Source organism: Denticeps clupeoides, chromosome 2 (assembly GCF_900700375.1).
Source record: "Denticeps clupeoides chromosome 2, fDenClu1.1, whole genome shotgun sequence".
Taxonomy (NCBI): domain Eukaryota; kingdom Metazoa; phylum Chordata; class Actinopteri; order Clupeiformes; family Denticipitidae; genus Denticeps; species Denticeps clupeoides.
In genome coordinates, this window is record NC_041708.1 from 17,831,403 (window position 1) to 17,853,914 (window position 22,512).

The 22,512-nt window shown below is 40.8% G+C and overlaps 1 protein-coding gene across 1 annotated transcript in view; it reads right to left on the reverse strand.

Annotated features, from left to right (window-relative positions):
• Nucleotides 1-894: 894 nt before the first annotated feature.
• The window catches only part of LOC114768840 (uncharacterized), a 46,140-nt gene continuing 24,522 nt past the window's right edge, over nucleotides 895-22,512 (reverse strand). The window contains exons 16-31 of the mRNA XM_028961210.1: nucleotides 16,429-16,806; nucleotides 14,145-14,315; nucleotides 13,530-13,687; nucleotides 13,310-13,450; nucleotides 13,027-13,174; nucleotides 12,424-12,554; nucleotides 12,208-12,333; nucleotides 10,942-11,131; nucleotides 10,780-10,863; nucleotides 9,689-9,742; nucleotides 9,168-9,284; nucleotides 8,812-8,963; nucleotides 8,639-8,725; nucleotides 6,213-6,359; nucleotides 5,974-6,126; nucleotides 895-1,219 (exon numbers count right to left, since the gene is read on the reverse strand). Coding sequence (XP_028817043.1) covers nucleotides 1,016-1,219; nucleotides 5,974-6,126; nucleotides 6,213-6,359; nucleotides 8,639-8,725; nucleotides 8,812-8,963; nucleotides 9,168-9,284; nucleotides 9,689-9,742; nucleotides 10,780-10,863; nucleotides 10,942-11,131; nucleotides 12,208-12,333; nucleotides 12,424-12,554; nucleotides 13,027-13,174; nucleotides 13,310-13,450; nucleotides 13,530-13,687; nucleotides 14,145-14,315; nucleotides 16,429-16,806 — 2,441 coding nt within the window. The 3' untranslated portion in view covers nucleotides 895-1,015. The remainder of the gene's footprint in view (nucleotides 1,220-5,973; nucleotides 6,127-6,212; nucleotides 6,360-8,638; nucleotides 8,726-8,811; nucleotides 8,964-9,167; nucleotides 9,285-9,688; nucleotides 9,743-10,779; nucleotides 10,864-10,941; nucleotides 11,132-12,207; nucleotides 12,334-12,423; nucleotides 12,555-13,026; nucleotides 13,175-13,309; nucleotides 13,451-13,529; nucleotides 13,688-14,144; nucleotides 14,316-16,428; nucleotides 16,807-22,512) is intronic.

The window sequence follows — 22,512 nt, forward strand, 5'->3', positions numbered from 1 at the left end:
CCCATGGTCCCAGGACCCTTCTCGGGAGCAGCAGGTACATGCCAGTCTTTTTTAACGTCCTATGGATGTTAAAACATCCTACGGAAGTCTCATTGTGTTTCATTGTCCACACTCATTCTCTCTAAAATGAGTTTCGGTTTCTAAAAAACTTTTGTCCACATAGAGTGTATTTCTGTAATGTTGCCATCTGTTGAATCTGCTGTTTTTTTTAGATGAATCACAAACCTTGTGGCGAGCATGTGCCACGTTTTGCCTGAAAGTGGCTTTACTTTATATAGCTAAGATGGGTCAAGTTGAACTCAATGACTCAGTGCCAGTGCTAGTTTAATGTGGGAATCACCAGGGCGTCCCTGGTGAGTTACCTGACACTAATACATCAGCGTCTTCACAAAAAAAGACGCTCTGCTGTCCACATGGAGACGCGGAAAAGAAAATATCCATTCTGCAGCCCCCGAAACACAATTTCAGAGAAATACTTTGTGTGGACAGCCTAAAAGTGCCTGTAATTCTGCACCACAGCTGAATTCCAGAAGACCTTTAAATAACATAAAAAATAAATGGTGAGTTTTTTCTTTGCATGCAAGTTTGAGTTGGGTGTTTACCAAATGACTGGAAAAATACAGCCTATGCCCAGCTAGGTACCTCTCCGGTATGCCCAAGATTTCCTTAGAAACCCTTAGAAATCTCTAAATATCTTGCCTATTCATATAAATTTGCTCAAAATCAATGATTAATTTGTTCAAATTCCTACCTAATCTCTTGACCAGTGCCTTAGGACTTAGACACAAAAAGGAAGCTAATATGTTAAAGTATGTTGCTAGTTGCACCAACCAGTATGTGTCCAATCTGAAATGTGATGAAAACAAGATGCCACCAAAAACATAGAATATGCTCTTTGATATGGAAAATATAAATTTACTTGATTCCAGCAAACATACATAGTATTTTTTAATTCCGCATACACAAGAAGTTCATAAAGGCAAATCAGTTAAAACAAGATTTTTACAAAACAGTATTATTCTTTTTTATTTTTATAATGTCTTGCATGTCCTTCCCATTCTGCCTGAGTAGAAGGTGATCTACACATGGCTGAGCTGTAGTCCCGCTCTTCTCTTGAGCCACTGTTGGGTCTTGTGCTGCAAGATCTTTCTTTCAGTAAGCTCTCTACTTGTAGGAACAGTGATGCCTCTTTGTGTTTCTGGAGCAGTCCCATTACATCCTGTTTAATAGAAACAGCCAAGGTCAAGAAACAGCTACAAGTTCTCTGCATGAATAAATAAAAACATAATATAAAAAAAACACCCCTATAACTCATTCCCATTGTCACGACAGCGAGCTGATGGGGGAAGGAAGTGCAGCGGTGGGACATGCTGGGAAAGGGATTTTATTAATAATAATAAATAAATACAAATAAACAACGGCACGGTGGCCAAAAACGGGGAATAATGGGGAATCAACTTAAACTAACCAGCAGGCATGTGGCGATTGCCAGAACTCAAAATACATACACAGTTCCAAGGTCAAGTTCATGAAAGTTCACAAGACTGAGTCCACTAAAATGGACTCCAGAAGGGGCGGAGTTAAAATCTTTTATAGGCGGTCAGAATTGGCTTCAGCTTTTGCGATCACCTGGAGCCAATCCTGACACTCATGCCATCCACCTTAACAGAGACTAGCTTTATGTCCCATCTTAATTCTCTTAACTTCCAATAGACTAGCAATCAAACTAATTAAAACTCTAGATTAGGGGGTCCAAACATATCACAAACATAGCATACTCAGCAAGTCTGCATTAAATGAATAAAACATAAAACCATTTATCAGAACCACTTTTAACAGTACTTTGGTAGATTATTATGAATGATGTTCTGTTATTTAGCAAATTCCAGCCATTAACTAACCATATCTCGATTGCTGACCTTAAATATTAAGCAAAGTAACATTTTAAGCAAATAGTGTTCAGGGATGTAGATGAGGTAGGTAATTTTCTGTTAGAATTCTAACTGTTCGTTTTCCACTGGTAATGTCGAGTTCACGAGTATAAAGCATACAATTTTTCACCCGATAACACGCTGGTCAGCCAATTTTTCACCCAAAAACACGCAAGGGGCAGTAGTGGCCCAGTGGTTAAGGAAGTGGCCCCTGTAATCAGAAGGTTGCCAGTTCGAATCCCGATCCGCCAAGGTGCCACTGAGGTGCCACTGAGCAAAGCACCATCACCACACACTGCTCCCCGGGCGCCTGTCATGGCTGCCCACTGCTCACTCAGAGTGATGGGTTAAATGCAGAGGACAAATTTCACCGTGTGCATCATGTGCTGTGCTGCTGTGTATCACAAGTGACAATCACTTCACTTTATCTTTTATTCTTTATGGTCATAGAATTCTTTGGCTTTTTCAGGTGATCCAAAAATGAAGGATCCTCCATTACCTGGGCAGTGATTAGTCTAGCAGGTAAGGAAACAGACCTGTAATTGAAAGGTTCCCAATTCAAATTACAAACTGCCAAGGTGCCACTGAGCAAAGCGCTGTCCCCACACACTGCACCCCGGGCACCATTCATGGCTGCCCACTGTTCACCAAGGGGTTAAATGCAGAGGACACATTTTGTTGTGTGCATGGTGTGCTGTGCTGCAGTATATCACAATGACAATCTTTTCACTTTCACCTTGTAAAAAAGACCGTGGTAGAGAGAGAACTGAGTGTAGAAAAACTCTTTCTCCCTCCACACAAAAGCACTGTATTCAACCCACTCCAATTTGATGTTACCTGGCAGAAAGAGGCATGGCACAATAGAGGTTAAAACAGTTTCTTAATTTATTAACACCGGTAAATAATTATTGTAGTTACATGTGAATATTGAATGTAAAAAGGTACCAAGGTTACAGAGAAAACAAAAATGAGAAGAAAGAGTAAAGGGGGAGAGAGAGAAAGAGGCAGAGCCATGGGAAATAATGAGATGATAGAGCAGGCTCAAAAAACAGAAGATCCGGTTTTGATGGAAAGAAAGACCTGGGAAAGAAAAGAAAAGATAAAGACTCACTTCCCCACATGTGAGCAGACCTTTATACCCCTGGCCTACAGGAAGTTGTCACTGGCCTACAGGAAGTTGTCACAGACCAATCAGAACCTGTTGTTTCTGATGTCACGCCCCCCCGGTGCCTCCCATCTGGGGAGGACAAAGAGAGTGGGCAGTCCTGACGTCCGACACTTCACACGTTTGGCTCGGGGGCCTCCCATCTGCGCAAGACAAAGAGGGTAGGCGGTCCCTCTTTGGCAACAGGCATGTGAAACAGAGGTGTTGAATCTTCATGCACAACAATTAGTACAGGAATGTCACATTTCTCCTTGTAGACAGTCGCTATGCAAAACAAAAGCATGGTCCTGCGATGCCCAATATTACAACCTGAAGACGAGCAGAATATAAGTGTCTGAACTGCATTTTTACCAGGTAAAGCACTTGATTTCCTTGAAGGAAGCATGCTTCCACTAATAATGGACTCAGATCAGCATACACTCACACTGGTACATATGATACCTTGTGATACCTGGCCCAGTGCAGTGCTTGTTCCTTCTCTTCAGAGGGGGTTTCCCTTGGGACTGTTTAGGTCAGATAATTAGGTATATAATAAAGATCTTAGGTGACAAGTTGAACAGTGCCCCCATTTCACTTCAGACTTCACAGTTAGGCTATGCATGCTAATGTTCATTACAATCTAAGACTGCATAGCATTTAAATAAAACTGTCGGTTTAGTGTGCCACCATTATACAGTCAATGTTCCTGCATGCTGATCTAAAATAATGGTTTCACCTCCACATCCAGTTCTCAGAATTCACGCCCTCACTCTGCCCTTTGTGGTAGAGGTGGATGCAATCCTATCTCAATGCCAAGGAACACCCCTGAAATGTAATGCTACTGCATTCTTTTCTTAGAAAGCTGACCCAAGTACAACATAATTAGGAATTAGGTCCCTGGCTGGAAGGAGTTTTTCTGGTGTACACGGACACTGCAACATGGAGAAACACGTCAAAGTGAATAAATCCCTGGCAGGCGAGATGAGCCATTATTTTCCTGTGATTTTTATTCTCTATCACCTACCCACCAGGTTCCAAGACAATCAAAGCAGATGCTCTCTCATGGGTTAATGATAGCAACTACAAGGAGTCTGAACCAGCCACACTAACAGACTACTACCATGAACACCATATTATAGTTTCACTAGTTGTTACCCAATCATCTGGAGCATGGAGGAGGGCAAAGAACCTGCACTTATCCATAATCAATAACAGTCTAATCGCATCCTGGAGCCAGACACCCAGGGGTAAAATGTGCAATGCATATTCACATATTCTTACTGGTGGCCTGATCTATAAAGAACCACCAGAACCATCCATGGCATAAATTCCAATCACTTTCTGGTCCACAAACACCCTGGTCAGAAATTACTATTGATTTCCTCCCAGACTTAGCTAATTCCAGTGTCACTTTCTTTACTTTGCCCTCTGTGTTCCAGGTATCTTCCATTATTGCAGGTTGCTAAAGGATATCCTGTTGGACCGAGGATCACAATTCACATCACATGTGAACGGGAGGGGCGTTCTTCCAGTGACTTGGAATTTCCATTGTCCATTTTTTAGGAAATGATTCTCGGACTAACAGGCAAGTGGAGCACACCATTCAGGATGTTTCCTAAAGCTGTGCGATTGCGATTTTTGGAGGCTCGGCTCATTGAGCTGTGGCAGCAACACACGCAGTTAATCATTCTTCAGCTATTGAGATGTATATATTGGTTGTGCTGTGTGATCAGTCAGGTCGAATTCAAACATAGGACAGTACAGTGTGAGCACATACATAGTTTTTTGTCTTTGCATGTGATTTATTTATCAAAATACAGTGTATGTGCAGCTAGGTATATCTCCAGATCAGAGTGTGCTTAAGATTCCCTTAGAAACTCATCTACCAACCTGAAAATTCCAGTGTATCCTAGGATATCAGCCACCACTTTTCACCTGGGATCTGGCTCCAACTGACATCCTGGTAGTGGATGATTGGTACAATTGTTCAGCCAGTTTGTGAGAGGGCGCCCATGTACAACTCAAGCAGGCATGCAAAAGGCCAAGTCTGATTGTCACCAGGATCATACTTTCATTCATCTGAGCAGATCAGGTGTGGCTGATCTCCATCTCTGCCTGCCTTGCTGGATACTCATTCCACTAACCACTTTCTCTGTCCTTTCAGAATAATCCAACATGGGAGTCTGGTCTAAGATGGGACGTCGCAGAGCCATGACGTTTCTGCACTTTTGTTGTGCATGGAGATTCAACACCTCCATTTTACATGTCTTTGTCGAACGGCATTGCAGCATTTGGCTGCCCTCCCCCGAGCCAAAGGTGCGAGACGCTGGCCGTCGGGACCACCTCTTTGTCTTCCCCAGACGGGAGGCACCGGGGGCGTGACGTCAGAAACAACAGGTTCTGATTGGTCTGTGACAGCTTCCTGTAGGTCAGGTGTATAAGGGATTGTTTATGTGAGGTAGCAGGACTTCACTTTCTTTCTCAGCTGCTTTTCCATCGAAACCGGACTTTCCGGCTTTTGAGTCTTTTCTCTCCTCCCATTTTTCACCTGGATCAGATGATGTCTCTGAAGCTTGGTTCAGGCTGTGCTGTCTTCCACCTGTCTTTCATTTTGGTTTTCTCTGTAACATTGGTACCTTTTTACATACAACATTCACATGTAACTGCAACAATAATCTATTGGGGTTAATAAATTAGAAACTGTTCATCCTTTTAACCTCTATTGTGCCATGCATCTTCCTGCCAGGTACCAATGGTTGATGATGACTGAGGTCATGCATAATTTAAATGTGTGTCAAATCTGACTGCTAGATGAGTGACATTAAAAAAAACACAATATCATAATTATTTTGCAAAAATAAACCAATTTTAGAACTTTTATTGACTTTGAGGACTCACATTCTCTTCGTGCCCTCCATACAGTTTGTGAGCTCTCTCCAAAAGAGACACAGTCATATCTGACCCTCTCTGCATGCTGGAGGTGCCCGTTTCAGCCAGAGATTGGCACTCTAACCTGGTGCAAAACAGCTCAGTAAAGCATATTTGCAGCACCTAAGTAAGAAGGTACAGTTTAAATTTCTTACAATTTAAAAGGATGAAGGAAGGGTTTTCAAGAGAACTTACCTTACCTTACATACCTTAAAGAATGCTCTTTGGAAAGCAGGGCACGACTCAGTGGTCAGATTTCCAAGTGATATGTGTGCCAGGGAATGTACGAGGACAAGAGAGAAGCCTCCCACTGACTGAAGCCGTTGACGCCGTACATATAATATAGACTCTGACTCCTGGCAGCACAAAACACAGTCCAAACATTATGTTTCTAAATACAAATCTGTTTGGTTTATTATCATGCAACTGGTAAGAATAGCAGTAGCGATTGTCATGCTCCCATGTTATATGAATCTATCGCATTTTGTGATAACACTGGTGATTGATTTATCCAAGTGTGCTACATATGATGTTTTTGGGTTCCTGCTCCACCAAACACAGCAAGATGTGTGGATGCCAAAGATTTTTTTATTTTTGTTCTCATCTGACTACACTTTCTGAAACACTTTCACCCAGTCCTCCTCTGAATGATTTAGATGTTCAGTGGCAAACCTGTATGTGTGCAAACTTCTTGTGTGGGGCACCAGACTGAGGGAGATTTGTGAATAATAATGCCAAATATTGTTGCCAATTCCAGCCTTGTCTAATGGTAGGTTCAAATAAAGACGCATCATTCCTTGTCAGTGAGCAAACTTACAAAATAAGGAGAAAATCATATGGAAAACCAAACTGAGTGCATATTATATGTGGATAGATCCCAACCAACATCAATTGTTTTTTTTTTTGCCAAAAGCAGAACTAGAATGATTATTGGCAAAAATAGAAAGGTTAATATTAGGAGCTAGTTAACCAACTTAAGTGTAGTTAACTTGAAAACCGCTTGCTAATTCAATTTAATTGTAAGTATAAAAGTCCTGTAATTGTAAAAGTCTACAGTAAAAAAAAAGTCTACTGTAAGCCCTGGGATTGTAAAAGTCTACTTTGTTGCATTTTTTACACTACCCATACCAAAATAGATAGTGTAGGCATAGGTTTGATTGCTTCATACATGAGCAAGACAGTGGGTGTAAATGTGGATTAAATTAACAGTATTTTATAGTTTTATTATAATAATTTATAATTAACATGCAATTGACAGAATGTTCCTCAAAATAAACACAGGGCATGAAAGTCAGTTCTATGATGGGTGAAACAAACTCAAAAGCTACAGCTATATAGTATGTTAATTGTACTAACCCTTAATATGCCAAAAAGAGCCTTTTATAGAACATAATCTCTGCTTTTATTACATGTGATATGATTAAATGCATACAAGGGATCACCTTGCAGTTCATTGACACAGATGTATATTTAAAATCTGCTCAGTTTTTGGAACAGAAAGTACACATGCAAAATGGAAGATTGTGATATAATCAATGTTCTACACTGTATTGATGCAATTTCGTCCATGTCTGCATTGCGATGCATTGATTATATGATTAATTTCAACACCCCTTTTGCAGGGGGGCCACACAAGGAAAGACATGTACTTGCACACTAGATTGAGGGGAAGAAAAAGGGATTGACAAAAGGGACAAAATTGGCAACCCTATTTCACCACCCTATTATAGACGCACTTATATGTGTGCCCACATAAGATCCAAGAACCACTGAAAGTTTATGCTACTAATCTGACCAATTTAGTGATTGAAGCGTTTCCTCAATATAGCTCAGAAGCACGGGCTTGTGAGATTTTTTTGGAAATTTTTTGTAGCAGGGATTAACTACTCATGAACATGGTGCTCTTTTTCTGGATGCTGCATTAAAATGGCTGCTCAGTGAGAATGTTCCCAATTGGCCCTCAACGTCTTCTGCTGTAATGCCACTGATTCTTACACCTTCTCCCCAATCCTGGCGTGATTCAGATATGTCCCCCGTAGCTGCACTTATAGTAGCTATTGCTGAACTGCTTCTGGTCTCCCTTCAATGAATGCAGGTCTTTGGGAATACAGAGCCCTTTCTCAGATGTTCAGCCCCCCAATTGGTCAATGGCCTTGAAAATTCAAATGGCGGGTCTGTTTGTGTGTTCCTAATTATCATTCTAATTTACTTCACTGTGTAAGATCACATGATTTCTGTTTTCAGCCCCAGTGCGTGTTTTTTGGGTCTTATTGATGTTTTGTTTCTTTGTTAAACTAAATTGCCATGCACTATTTTAGAATGGCTGGACAATGAATGGACCATTCCTCAAGCTAAAATACATAATATGTCATTGCATAACTTTTTAGTTGGCAAGCAGTGGACAGTGTTTTTAATTGATCTGCATTGATCATAATCTCTTAAATATATTGTATAAACATACAATAGTTACATATAATAGTTACAGTATATTATACTATTTTAATGCCATATTCGGTTTATGCTTATAGTAATTTCATATACAGTTTGTCGGTTTTGTTAGAGTAATAGTATTTGATGATGGTCTTTTCTTATTTCTGAGTAAATTATAATTGGAAAATGGTGCAGTAATAATAACCTTGTAAAAAAAGGAATTTCCAAATGCACTGAAATGATCATTATTGGATGGTAGCGTGCAAGCAAGCTGGAGCTGCAAAGCTGGAATCTGAAATGGAAAAAAAGTTCTGTGTTGAGAAAGCTCCATTTCAGGCAAATGACTTCTTGTTGTAGCATTTACTAAGGAAATCTGACCACTTTGTTTGAGTGTAATTTCTGCAGTAGAAACTGGCCATGCTGGTAAACCAGAAACTCTCGGGGGGTTAGGTTGTCAGGGCTGATGGGTGTCAGATGGCCCTCGCACTTAAGCTGTGCATCCAGTAAGTCCAGAAAAGTGTGCCTCTTGCCTGCAAGACACTGCATTCAGTCACCAGCTCAATGTATTCATTTAAGTTTAAAATGTGTAGCAGAATCTGCTGTGTTTTTATATGAACACACAGAATAATGCTGTCAACTGCATTGCATGTTTATATTACAAATCAAAAGTAAAAGAGAATAGCAGGCTCTAAATATGTATAACATTCCTCTTTGTGTGTTTGGGAAAAACCCACCCACACCCCCTTCCTTGAAGAGGCCAAGCTTTCCTGCCAATCGTCTCATTTCTTGTTCCAGCCCACAGAGCAGTTGAAAAAGGGGGGAGAGCTGCAGAAGAGAGCTCCATTCCTCTACTGCGAAATAAGTCAAAGTTCACAAACATGGTTAATAGTGCTGGCTTCCTGGCTGCATGCTTCAGCCAGGAAACCAGCACTTTTATCAGCAAGTCAGTCAGAATTAGCATAATAAGATGAGATTCTGAATGATCACTGTCTGTGTTGGCATTATGTAGTCAAAGAATAATTAAGCAGAGCTGGTGTAGGGCAATGGTATAAGGCAACAGTTTATTCAATGAAACAGATGCACTGCTAGGCAAGAAGACAAGCAGCTTCACAAAGCACGTTTGTACATGAAGGGCACAGCTTTGTAGTTATGGTACTTGATGCTTTAATAGTGTCACGGCCCCTTGTGTCTAGTAGGAGCAAAAGAGAAGTGGGAAGGTGGTGTCATGATTTGCCAGACAGTGGGAGGTCCTGACCTGTCAGTGCTGGAATGCTGATAGAGTCCGGCTGGATGCAACCATTTGGAGACTCTGAGAAGAAGACAGGAAAGAATCACCAACAAAACATCTACAGACAGGGCCTATTTGGGCTATTTAAGAAATAAATGTTGTTGTTGTGTCAGCCACTCTCAGTGTCTGTAAAAATCCACGTGAAGCAGATGTTAGTTTAAAATGATGTAAAAATAGACACAAACAACAATAAAAGATTCCAGCAATGAAGGGATGATATCAGAGGATAAAAAAGACTTGTCCAATAAATTTCAGGGTACAAGAGATTATATACAAGTGAACACCTGAAACTGAACAACTATGGCATTTTATTCATAAATGTGATCTAACGAAGATACAGGGCAAATGTTAACCATATATGCTGTTTATATAGCTTGTAATTGGGATATTAAACTAAATATGTTTTTTTTAACATATTGTCAGGATTGACTGCAGCTGGGCTCATCACCTGTACCCAATTCTGACAATGCATAAAAGCCAGAGATTTCCACCCCTTCGGAAGCTCCCGAATTTTCGTGAACTCAAGAATCTCAGCTGCATTACCCCATTTGTTTTTCAAAAGCAATGCTTTTCTACTGAATGTTCAAACTTCAATGCAAGATATTTGGGGTTTTCAGCCTCCCACGCTTTCACACTGAGGGTCAAGTTTACCATTGTAACTGTAGTAAAGTATTGTATATAGGTTTTTTTAGTTTGGTTAGCTTTCTGCTTTACCACCATGAGTGTTATTATAGGTTTAAAGACATAAAGACATTTTTTTTTTTAAACAGACATGATTTAATACAATCTTAATATAAAGGCAAACCCTGCACAAACCTTTGTGGAGGTAGCTTGGAACCTTGTGGAGGTATTTTGGAAGTCTGGGATCATTTATGACATGATATGATACCAATATTAGTAGCAGTAGTAGATGTTTGAATAATATAATCATATAGTTTAGAAAAGTATATGATTAGTCAAAGAAGGCAAGACCACAGCATGTGTAAGATGGTTCCTGGGACCTGCTTGCATTTGTCACTTAAGCATATTAGAAAAAGGAGTGTTTAGATTACTCTTACCTTTTGTGTCTTTTCCTGCAGAGACAGAGGCTGTCCACTCCCTGGAGCTGGTCTCTATCCCAGACGTCTGCTTTGCTGACAGGCCTGCACAGACACACAGGGGCTTACAGTGTGCAAACAGTGCTGGGTGTGTTTTGAAAAGAACAGCTAGCATGGGCATACCTGAGCGCTGCTTCCGATGTGTGTTTGTGGAGAGACTGAAGTGCTCATTGTCCTCTAACTGCTGGAGAAGGCGCTCAAGCTGAGGGACAATTTTACACTGAGTCATCATCAGCATCTTCAGAGGATTTGGTGGGTGGCAAGATAAGGTCAGGCTGAAGTCTCTGTACCAGAATGCCCCTGACAGTACAGCCTACAAAGCAATAATTTTCATTAAATCATGTATCACGAGGCAATATCTGTATGTGTTTTTGGGTTCATTTTTCATTCACTTGCACAATTGCTGGTGTAAGAAGATATTTTTGTGGTACTGCTATATAAGACGATGCACATGAGGAGGTTTTTTATCAGAGCACTATTAAAAAAAATCAGCATTTTTGGTTTGTCTAACAAAGATCTTGTTTGTGATGTTACTGACCCCCCTGTGAACAAGGGGTTTTACAAGCAAAGAAAACAGAGTATTCTGTTTGGAAGAGAAAGGAAGGCAATGCATGCTTAGCTACACCTGGATGTGTGGCATACAGACCAGAGAGAGTTTAGATCAACCAGAATGAAGAGGTAAGAAGTTAATTTCTCCTCTAAAAAAAACAGACAACTAGCAGTCCTTTTCATTTTATTAAATCCAGAAGACCTAGATGCTCCTTTGCCCCAGACCCTGACCTGACTCATTTCTTGAATGAGAAAGAGCTGTCTTCTTCACCTAAAATACATATTACACATTATTTTGGATTTGAGTGTGTTTGTGTCACAGCAGGTTAGTAGAGGACCCAAGTGCAAATAGGGACAAACCATTTAATAAAGAATCAAAATTCAGAAACCAAAAAAGGGGCTCCGACACGTGGTAGAAAGACAAAAGATAAGCAAACTGGGTTACAGAAACACTCTAGTTTTGGCGTGATGATCAGGTGTAGATCAGTGTTGGTGATCAGTCATGTTGTAGAACGGGAGTGGGGCAGTGAGGCTGGAGGTGTGACAGTTTGAGTATTTGTGCATGAGCTGATGTTTTTATTCAGCCAGACCTGAACCACTTACTTTAATAAAAATGGATACAATATTTTCTAATAAATGTATACTTTTATCCAATTATAAGAGGAAATATATTATTTTAATAATAATGTTCACATTGGACTTTAGGCAACATTAAGTAACTGTATTTTGAAAAAAAAATCAGATAATCAGTCTTTTGGTTCATCTCACTGATTTTATATCGTGTGCTAATTGTTTACAGTGTGTGATATATGTGCTGTAGTGGTTTCAATGGTGCTTGACCTGAGCTGTCTCTGCCCATATTTGGCTGAGTTCCCGTACACAAATAATGGCAGTGAACGCAGAGTCGGTTTCGGCCTGCCTCATGTTTAGTTGCTCCCACAATTCCCTCTGCCTGGTGCCTTCATGCTGCAGACAGAATGCAGATATTCCCAGGTGAGTCACAGAAGCCCTCTTGATGCTGCTGAGGGTTCAATATGACGAACGGGTCAAGCTGACCAGTTGAATATTGCGACTCTTGGCCTCCTCAACCTCTCGCTGCATCTGCTCCACACACACATTTATCCTGCTGAGGTTAGACTCAAGCTCTGCCTGCCACTCACACTGCTGTTCCCACTCCTCCTCCTCACCTAAAATATACAAACATACATACATTTGCACATTAGACACATTGCTCTAGGATGTATTACAGCTTGTATTAAATTCTGTTAGAGTATTTCAAATCATCCTTGGTGATTTTTCAGCCATTCATCCTTGCAAAGATGCATGGCCAAGTCTGAGGAATCAGAGAACAGTAATGAAATCATAATAATATAAACTTTCTTGATGGTGATTGTGAACAAGCCAAATCTCAATAAAGTTTTGGAACCTTGGTAAAAAATGAAATATTAACTGTGACATTTTGTCTAAATGTCTAAAATGTTGAAAATTTCCCTTGATGTCTTATGTTATTCAGTTAATTTCGCACCGTCTTATCTAATTAAATGCTTTTTTAAATTTAATTATAATGACACAATTAATGTATTTTGGTTAGCTCCATTTTTTTAGAAATGAATTTAAAATATGCATGAAGCAACAATGCTGTGAAAACTAAGACCCCACCTTCTGTAAGAATAAACTGCACATGATGTGCAAGCAGCAGAGCCTGATCAAAGGCCTGGACCGCTCGCCTTTGGGTCTCCCTCTGTGCTCGCTCCTGGAGCTCCTGCACAGTCTCTCCCAGTTGAGCCTCCCAGTCGGACCAGTGGCCCTGCATCAGGGCACATTACGTAATATGCAACCAACTGAGTCCGCTCCCACAAACACACAAACAATAAAAAAAATGCTAAAAGAGAAACCCCCAAAACCTTCAACCCCATTCTAGACTGATAGCAAAATTACCCACCCTATGTGACTCCTGCTGGGAGGAGGTGTAAAGACAGTGCCGCAGTGCTCCCAATAAATCTCCCAAAAGCTCCTCCTCCTTCTTCCTCTGCTGTTTCCAGTACCGGCTCCTCACAGACACCTCATTCTGTAGAGTTTCCATCTATAAGGAAAACACACAAACCTCAACATATTACCTAGACACAGGTTGTGCAAGTAGTAATCATTGATTGTAAAATGACCTCAATGGTGTCAGGGCTGTGTCCAATGGCTAGGTACTGGGACACAGTTACAGGCACCACTGTCTTCTTCAGCACATCCAATCGCACGCCCACCACAGGAGCAAGTACACCAGTTACTGGGTCCACTGCCAGAGCACCCAGACGAATAGGGACCAGTCCTTCAAATCAGAGTTAGGCAAGATTCAAACCCCATTTTAGCCTTCCTAATGGCAACTAGCCACTATGTCAAAGAATGACATAAATAACACCAGTAAGCGTTCCATCAGTAAGAGCAGACAAGATCTCTCTGACCAGACCCGAGAACTGAGAGGCCCTGAAAAAGTTTGGGGTATGGGCCACATTTTTATATCCAACTTCAAATTGTCATGATATTTTTGCTTTCAAAAACCTTCACTCTCTCTCTCTCTCTCTCTCTCTCTCTCTATATATATATATATATATATATATATATATACACACACACACACACACACACACACACACACACACACACACACACACACAGGTCCGCTTCCTTACCCGCTAAGCTACTACTTACCAAATACACTTCTCTAACCCTCCCCACTTCAACAGTAAGTACCCAAAGAGAAAATTAGAAAAATTCATTAAAGCCACCTTTGCCTTCTGCATCCTCCATAGTTCCAGCCAGAGCTACCATATCACCCAACTCCCAGACCAGTTGTGCCCCCAGAACTGGAACATTGAGGCCAGAGCCACCAGGGTCAGGATATTCCATTCCAAGAAGAGCTGGAAGGCAGACTCCTGTTCCAGGCACCTGAATCTCACCTGAAACAAATAGTGAAGAAGCTCCATATTTTAAGGCTCACTTGCGTGTAATGTACTATGTACAACATATTAAAATAAGGTTTGCAATGAAAGGATATACAAAAGTGTGTTTCACCTAAAGAGCAAGAAAATGGCTGCTGCACTTTAAGTGTGAAACTTTAGGGTGACCCATAGCACCTCTGAACTTGCTTACCTTAGGCAGGCTAAGGTATTCACCCTCATTTCATTGTGCATTTATATGCAAAGACTTTCTTATTCATGAAGCGCTTTCAGTGAGTTCTTCAGGTAAGTGCCTTGTAGTGCAATTATTATGATCAATCCCTGCCATGTTTAAATAAATTAATGCTCTAAATGCAGCTGACTTTTGTTTATTGCTTTAGGGTAGACATATCTGCCGATCAGGGAGCACACAAGCTGCAACCAGTCATTGTTTCTTGCCGTGGAGGGTTTGAATGGCTTAGCTTATTCCTTAACTGGTTGTTACACTCTTAATGTGTGAATGTTCTGGAAAACGCACTTCTCAAATATGGAGTAGCGCAGCGTTCCATAGGATCAATGTTCTTCTTTCTAAATATGATACCAAGACCCCATTCTAGCCTCATTCCACTGGTTGCCCATACATTTTGCTTATTTTAAACCATTATTTGTGTCATTCTCAAAACACTCAAAACAACTGTACTGTACAACTGTATTTTATTGGGACCAGATTCCTGATCATTGTTAAAGAGTGGATGAAAAGCAACTTCCTCATGTTTAATTCTAAGTAGACTGTTACTTGGTCCTAAAGCTCACAAAAATAGGAATTTACTTTTCAGTCAAAATTGATCCACCATATGTACAGTCAGTCAATTGGGCTTCCCAGTGTGAGCAGTGGTCCTGTAATAAGACACACTTTGTAATATGCAACAAGAATAGCCAATTCCCACAAAAAATATGCTAAAAAGAACCCCTGTTCTAGACTGGCAGCGAAAATGACCCACCCTATTTGATTCATGCTATGAGGAGGTGTACAGACAGTGCTCCCACCAAATCTCTCAAAAGCGCCTCAACTTTCTGCCTCTGCTGTTTCTAGTACTGGCCTTCACAGACACCTCATCAATACCAACTTTGTTCTGATGCCCATTGCACACTCATTCTACCCTGGAAGGGTGTCCCTTTGTGACTTACTCGCTCCCAAGGCTTTTTCTTTTTTTTTAGTCCATGAGGGTTTTTTTTAGCTGTTGTGTCTTTACTTGGACTTTTTGAAAGACACTGTCTGCAAGCTGGACCTAGGCAGAATCCTGCTTAACTCACAGACACGACCTTCTGTCATTGTAAATGCATTTGAATTCTTCCATGACCCCATTTCACATCCCTCACAAAAAACTGCTAGTCTGACAATACTTAATGAGTCCACAATCTGACATCTCCATATGCCTACCACCCAATGCATACCCCTGCCCTACACCTCAATGTCAAGTGGCTCAACCATTTACATTTACATTTACAGCATTTATCAGACGCCCTTATCCAGAGCGACTTACAATCAGTAGTTACAGGGACAGTCCCCCCTGGAGCAACTTAGGGTTAAGTGTCTTGCTCAGGGACACAATGGTAGTACGTGGGATTTTAACCTGGGTCTCCTGGTTCATAGGCGAGTGTGTTACCCACTAGGCTACTACCACCCAACTTGTCCTATAGTCAACCAGGGACTCAACCAGACGCCCTTGGACTGACAATAGGAAACTCCAAGCAGCACTGAGACAGATTTTGGGACAATAATTACCTAGGTCAGCAGGACATCTTGTCACATCTTTTACCATGTTTTGAGTCAATGTTAAAAGTTAAAAAGGAGATTTCATGCCATGCCACAACCAGTATGAGTGCTACAAAATGCTCCTTCCCACTTGCTTTTTGACTTAAAACAACATTTATGAATTAGGGCCCTTGGGTGTCTTTGGGTAAGCAGCAGCCATGTTTATTCAAATACATTTACTACATACTAAAACTTTTTTAGGCATTGCATAAAAATTTTGCATACAGAGGCAAAAAAATTTACTTAAAAAAGGTGACTCAAAATTGTCACCATGTTTTCAGATGTCATATTTTATTGTGTCAATAGCAGCACACTCACCAAGGCTGCCTCCATCCTGTGCCACCCCCAAGGCCCAATGGTGCACTGCCTCTATGCGGCAAATCAGCTGCAGGCTGCAGTGGTGGCTGCTTCTCCAGGCCTGGTCCAGCTCTGCTGCAGCTGTCAGCAATTGGCTCAACTGTCCTTGTAGCGCCGGAGTGTCAGTGCCCCAAGCTCCTTTACTGAGGTTCAGCAACAGCTTCGCTGCTCTGTCAGATGCACCCAGGGCCTGGCTGTCCAGCAGGGCCTGGAAGCCTCCACTGTGGGGTACCAGCCTACCTCCACGAACTGTTGCTCCTCCCACTCGCACCGGGCGACCACTTAATGGTTCAATGAATGACTCTCCAATTATGAGCCCACCCACTGGTAAAACCACCCCTGAAAGAAAAAAGGAAGGGAAGAGGAGAACAAGAGGAGGGAACATTGTGATTTTTTTCAATAATGACAGTATTTTTGTTTCTACTGTCACGTTCGCGTCTAGGGGGGAAGGAATGTGGACAATGTGAACGTGGTGGATAGGGACAACGAGGAAAATACGGGCCAAATGAAAGTGCACAAAAGTGTGTTTATTTGCAGTGTGGGACATGATATATACAACAAAACCAAGCAGTACTATGTACACCACCATAAACCCCTCAACCAAATAAACACAACTATATATAAACTAACAGTTTTTTTTTCTTCTGTCTCTTTGATATGTTAAGATCTGTTTTTCCTGTGTATGATTTGGGGTTAAGAGTGGAACCATTCAGAGATATGCAGTCAAGATCTTTCATTCTGTAATGTTCTGGCATCTTGTTTGTCCTATAGTCAAGTCTTGCCATGTGTTTCGAATAATCCAATTACCTTAGTATATAAGCCCCTGCTTGCCTTGCTCTCCTGATTGCTTGTCTGTGATAAATGTCTGTTTTTTTTTTTTAAAGTGGAAAGCATGACAGATGCAGTTATTCACAAACATACACTCAAAACATCCGCATGCTAACAAATGAGTTATTAATTCTAATAAATGAAAATACAGGAAAATAGATTGCACTACCTCTTATATTTACAAAATATTACTTATTACTGCACTATTCAATTGTGCACAGCAGTATTTGCAATTTTTTTGCACTATTTTGCGCTGTTTTTATTTTGTCTGTGATCAGAGCCCTGTTGTCACGCTGATTAGTATTGTGGCCGTGGCACTGGCAATGCACCCAGCAGCGCCTAGCCGTGACAAGAAATGAATGTTTCTTTGGAACCTGGTGCTACATTTAAACAGTTACATACTGACAAATGGCACATGTGCAACACAAACTGGGCTACATAAAGGGCAAACATTTGGCACAGGCAGTGCAAGAACATTTGAGGCAAACAAAACATGTAGACAACAAGAAGACAGACAGACAGTATTTGTTAACTTGTTTTTATCTGGGATTCTGGAGAAATACACTCACACACTAAATAAGTTTAGAGTTCCAGAGTGAAGGCACTGCGCTACTATGGTTTAGGGTGGAAATAACTTAGTATAACTTAGGTCTTAGTATATGGGAACAAGAGAAATACAACCACTCCACCATCTGCTGTGGTACCCAAGATCCCGTTTTATCTTATACATCTTATACATACCTTATACATAATATGGATGCTAATGAGGCTGTTTAATGGAGCTTTAAGAATTTGGTGGTTTGTCTTGTGCTCTTGTGCTTTAGTTGGGTACCACTCGACATCACCAATGGTGTGACTGATCGTGTGTTAAATACAGAAAAGATTCTGGGGCAAACTCAGGGTCATGGTCAGTGATGTGTCTGGTCAACAACTGTTTGTTTTAGTGGAAGCTAGTTCTGAGGTACGGACCCAAGCTCTGTACCTCCTGAGGTTGGAATTGAGGGTGAAATGGGGCCCTGGCCTGTTCATGTGGTGAGTAACCATGTGGTGAGTAGCCCTTGTAATCACTGATCACTTCACTCGGTACGGCCAGTCTTTAGTCTTTGTTTCAGAGGGGGAGGCCACAGTTTGTTTACCCCATAGTGCACTGCGCCCCCTGGTGTAGGCGTCTAAACAGTAGTCAGTTGTTCTGATCACGATGTATACAAAAAAAAGTTTATTTCACAAAACACAAATGCCAAACTTAGCCAGAACTATTCTTACTACCTGCACAAAAAATCCTTTCAGCTCATCAGCAATAGGTTTCATTTAATGTTTACAATTACAAAATTCTTGTCATCAAATATTCATAAAGGGTCTGAACAACCATTGAAAGGCTGAGAATATGGAAAAAAAATAAAGCCTGCACAACTATAGTACAACAACAATACAACTATAGTTTGTACTATTTGGGGTAAAAGGAGAATGGGGTGTCTACACCTTAAAGGCTTGAATGGCTGATATGTTAAAAAGTTCTTCCATGGATTCTTTCTGGTGTGGCAGGGGAGGTTACTGCATGTTCTGACTCTGTCGAAACGGTTTCTTTGGCTAGGTGCATGGAATTTGGGACCTTATATCTCTGGCAAGGTAAGAGCTTCATAGTGTTTGCTATTTTTTGGATGAGTCTAGTCATGGGACGTTTTTCTCTCCTAGTAGGGTAATTGCCACTGTAATCGGCGTCTTCTTGAATGGTGTGCAGACGGTGCATGTGGACAGGCACAAGTAAATCACCAGACACAAGGTACCGTTATCCGGTCAGTCGATGCATATTTATGTTCACGTGAAAAGGGGGGTGTTTGGATTGTTTACAGCAAAAGCCAGAAAGGAAGCCTGGAACTGCTTGCATCCCAGGCAGTACCTCACATGCGTCACAGCAAGGGGGTGTATTTTAATAAAAACGGCCCTGTGCTGGACAATTTTTGCTTTACAATAGTCTCAAGGTGATTAATGTGCTCATACGTGTATTCATTAATGTTTTCAATATTTTTGCTGTGTGCGTCCGAGACCTACATGATTGCTTTTTGTTCAAATCCTGTGCTCCTGGTGCATTTTACCCTATTTTGTTACGGTATGTGCAGGAGGCAAGTTTCATTGGCAGGGGTCCTGGCTCTGACAGGGACCGCATTTACAGCATGGATTCTGAGCCACATGCTGCATTCGAGCAGCACGATGCTCCTGTCTTTGACTTCTAAGTAAGTGCTTTTGTTAACATTATTTATTTCAAGTTGTACATTGTAAATGGTGATGCTAGAGAACTAACTTTTTATTCTGGAAAATGTTAGCATGGATAATCTCAGCTGCACCTCACCACATTTTACCAATCTGTTAGCTATTTGAATGCTAGGCAGATGTTAACATTGAATATATAGTTTTTCAGTGTAACTGTTAAGAAATGTTAATACTTAATCTTCCTAATTGGCCTAAGTGCATGATCCACTCTCTTTCTTCATTCTCAGTTGGGACTTGGCCAAATATAGTAGTAATAAAAGTACATTTGATCTGGATGTAATATGTGTATTGAATTGTAATTTTAGATTTTTTTTTTGCATTGTTTAATTCTGTTTACTTATTTTAGGGAGGAACACTATCAAGGTTTGCTGCTTCAGTGTTTTTAGACTGTCAATTGTTTCTGTGGTGTATTGAAGTATAATTACAAAAAATTCAAAGGCTTTTATTGAAAGTTTATATCAAGTTTATGCAAAGAGTCAATATTTGCAGCATTGGCCCTTTTTGACCTCTGTAATTCGCCCTGACATGCTCTCAATAAAATTCTGGGCCAAATCCTGACTGATGGCAAACCATTCCTTCATAATCAGTGCATGGAGTTTGCCAATCCTCTTGACGATTGACCAAGTTCTCAATTGGATTGACACCAGGCCATCTTCCAAAAGTCTTTACCTCACAAAGCAACTTTGTGAAAACCAAAACGTTTCTGTAGTTTCTCAAAACGTTTAGCATAGACTATATGCTATTGACTATTGAACCTAGTGAAGTGAAGATTTTAAATCAATTTTAGTGTATTGAAACTAGCCAACAAATGTCTACTTTTGTCACGTCCGCGAGCTGACGGGGGAAGGAAGCGCAGAGGTGGGACATAATGGAAACATGATTCATTAATACTAAAGGAAAACCGGGACAATGGCCAAAAACAGGGGAAACATATGTGAAGAACTTAAATAAACCTGCATGCATGTGGCGATTGCCAACTATGCACATACATAAATTGGTCCACAAAGAATGTCGCAGCTGCTGATGGGTGGCTTCATAGCGCCTTTTAACTGCCGTCCTGATTGTGCACAGGTGTGTCCCCAGGTGCTGTGAATCCTGACAGCTTTGTATAACAGAAGTACTATTATTGGTGAAAACTATCTAGCATTGTCAAAAAGACATTTTGCCTGTTTGGATAGCTTCCAATGTTTTAGGCCAGTGAATATGTTCCTATATATATATATCCTATCAATATATATATTATTTATTTCCTGTTTGGCTTTATAAAGCCAAACAGGAAATAAATAATATATATATTGACAGGGAACTGAATGAAAGTCTGAATATATGGAATGAAACCCGAATATATGGAATGAAACTTGAATATATGGAATGAAAGTCTGAATATATGGAATGAAACCCGAATATATGGAATGAAAGTCTGAATATATGGAATGAAACCCGAATATATGGAATGAAATTCTGAATATATGGAATGAAAGTCTGAATATATGGAATGGAATTCTGAATATATGGAATGAAAGTCTGAATATATGGAATGGAATTCTGAATATATGGAATGAAAGTGAATACATGGAATGGAATTCTGAATATATGTGTGCCGGAGTTAAATGGTTACACTCGATTTATAAATGTATTTCTTCTTTTCTTGTGTCTTTTATTTTCTTATTTTCTAAAGACTTTTATTTTGTTTACCTGTATTCTGATGTGGGTAAGGGAATTATAATGATAATCCGGGTGTTTGTTCAATTGTAGAATGTTAAAATGTGTTAATGTTTCTGGTTATGTTAAATATGTTTCTGTATTTTTGTTTGTTCAATTTATGATTCTTATAAAAAGTTATGTGGGTTCTAAAAACTTTGATCACCCCCCGAAAAGTGGTTGGATGCGGCCGTGCCCTTGGGTTAGTGGGTTGGAGACCCGGTTTAGTTCTCTTGGACACATGGCATGAGCTGTGAGAGGTGCGTGGGGTTTGTGTGCAAAAAAAATTATTTTTTTCTTCTATTTTAATTTATGTACATATTTGTGAATATTTTTTTATGTTCTGTTATTACTGTATATTGTAGAGAGAGGTGCAGAGAGACGCGAGTTGTGACGTGATAATGTGACCTCGCTTTTGTACAGGTATGCAATGTTTTAAATTGTAAATGCTTTATGTTATGTTCAGTTCTCTTGGACACATGGCATGAGCTGTGAGAGAGAGAGGTGCAGAGAGACGCGAGTTGTGACGTGATAATGTGACCTCGCTTTTGTACAGAATACAGTTTGCACGGAAAATCTCGTGGGTGGCGGCTCGTCATTATGGTTCAAGAAAAGAAATCAAAAAATTACACAACGCAGAAGAAGAACCGCTACAAACTGGTGCCGTGACCCGGATCAACTGGTCGGCCGATTGCAGACCGCCGGAGGAGCGCTGGGCGTGCTTCGGAGAGACGTTCGCCGCTTCCGCAGAGACGGCAACGCGACGCCGAACCGCAGTTCGTCTGGAGAACTGGTGTGGGTCATCTGCCCATATTGACTAATTGTACTTACATTTTATTTACTTATTATTATTTTTATTATTTATTTGTGGGAGATGGATGTTTAATAGCCCTATGCTGACTAGTACTGGGAGGGGGAGGTCGGTTCATCCACCTGTCGGGACCACGCCCGGGTTATATTCACCTGACAGGAATGTGGATCGGGAGAGTTCGGTGTCCGATCGTGACATTACGAATGTCAATCTCTCTGAACTGGTACACAAGATAGGTTCAGAAATTGGTGCGGCCATTCGTGCAAGTCTGATAGATACCTCCGGTGCAGACTCTTCGCCTAGGGGGGACACTAGATCCAGTCATGCTGGATCTGGCCTTGAACAGGTGGGCATGACCGTCATTGATGCCTCGAAATTAAATTTGGTGCTAAAGTCAGAGGCGCCGCCATATTTTCGGGGGGATGGTGATGACAAGT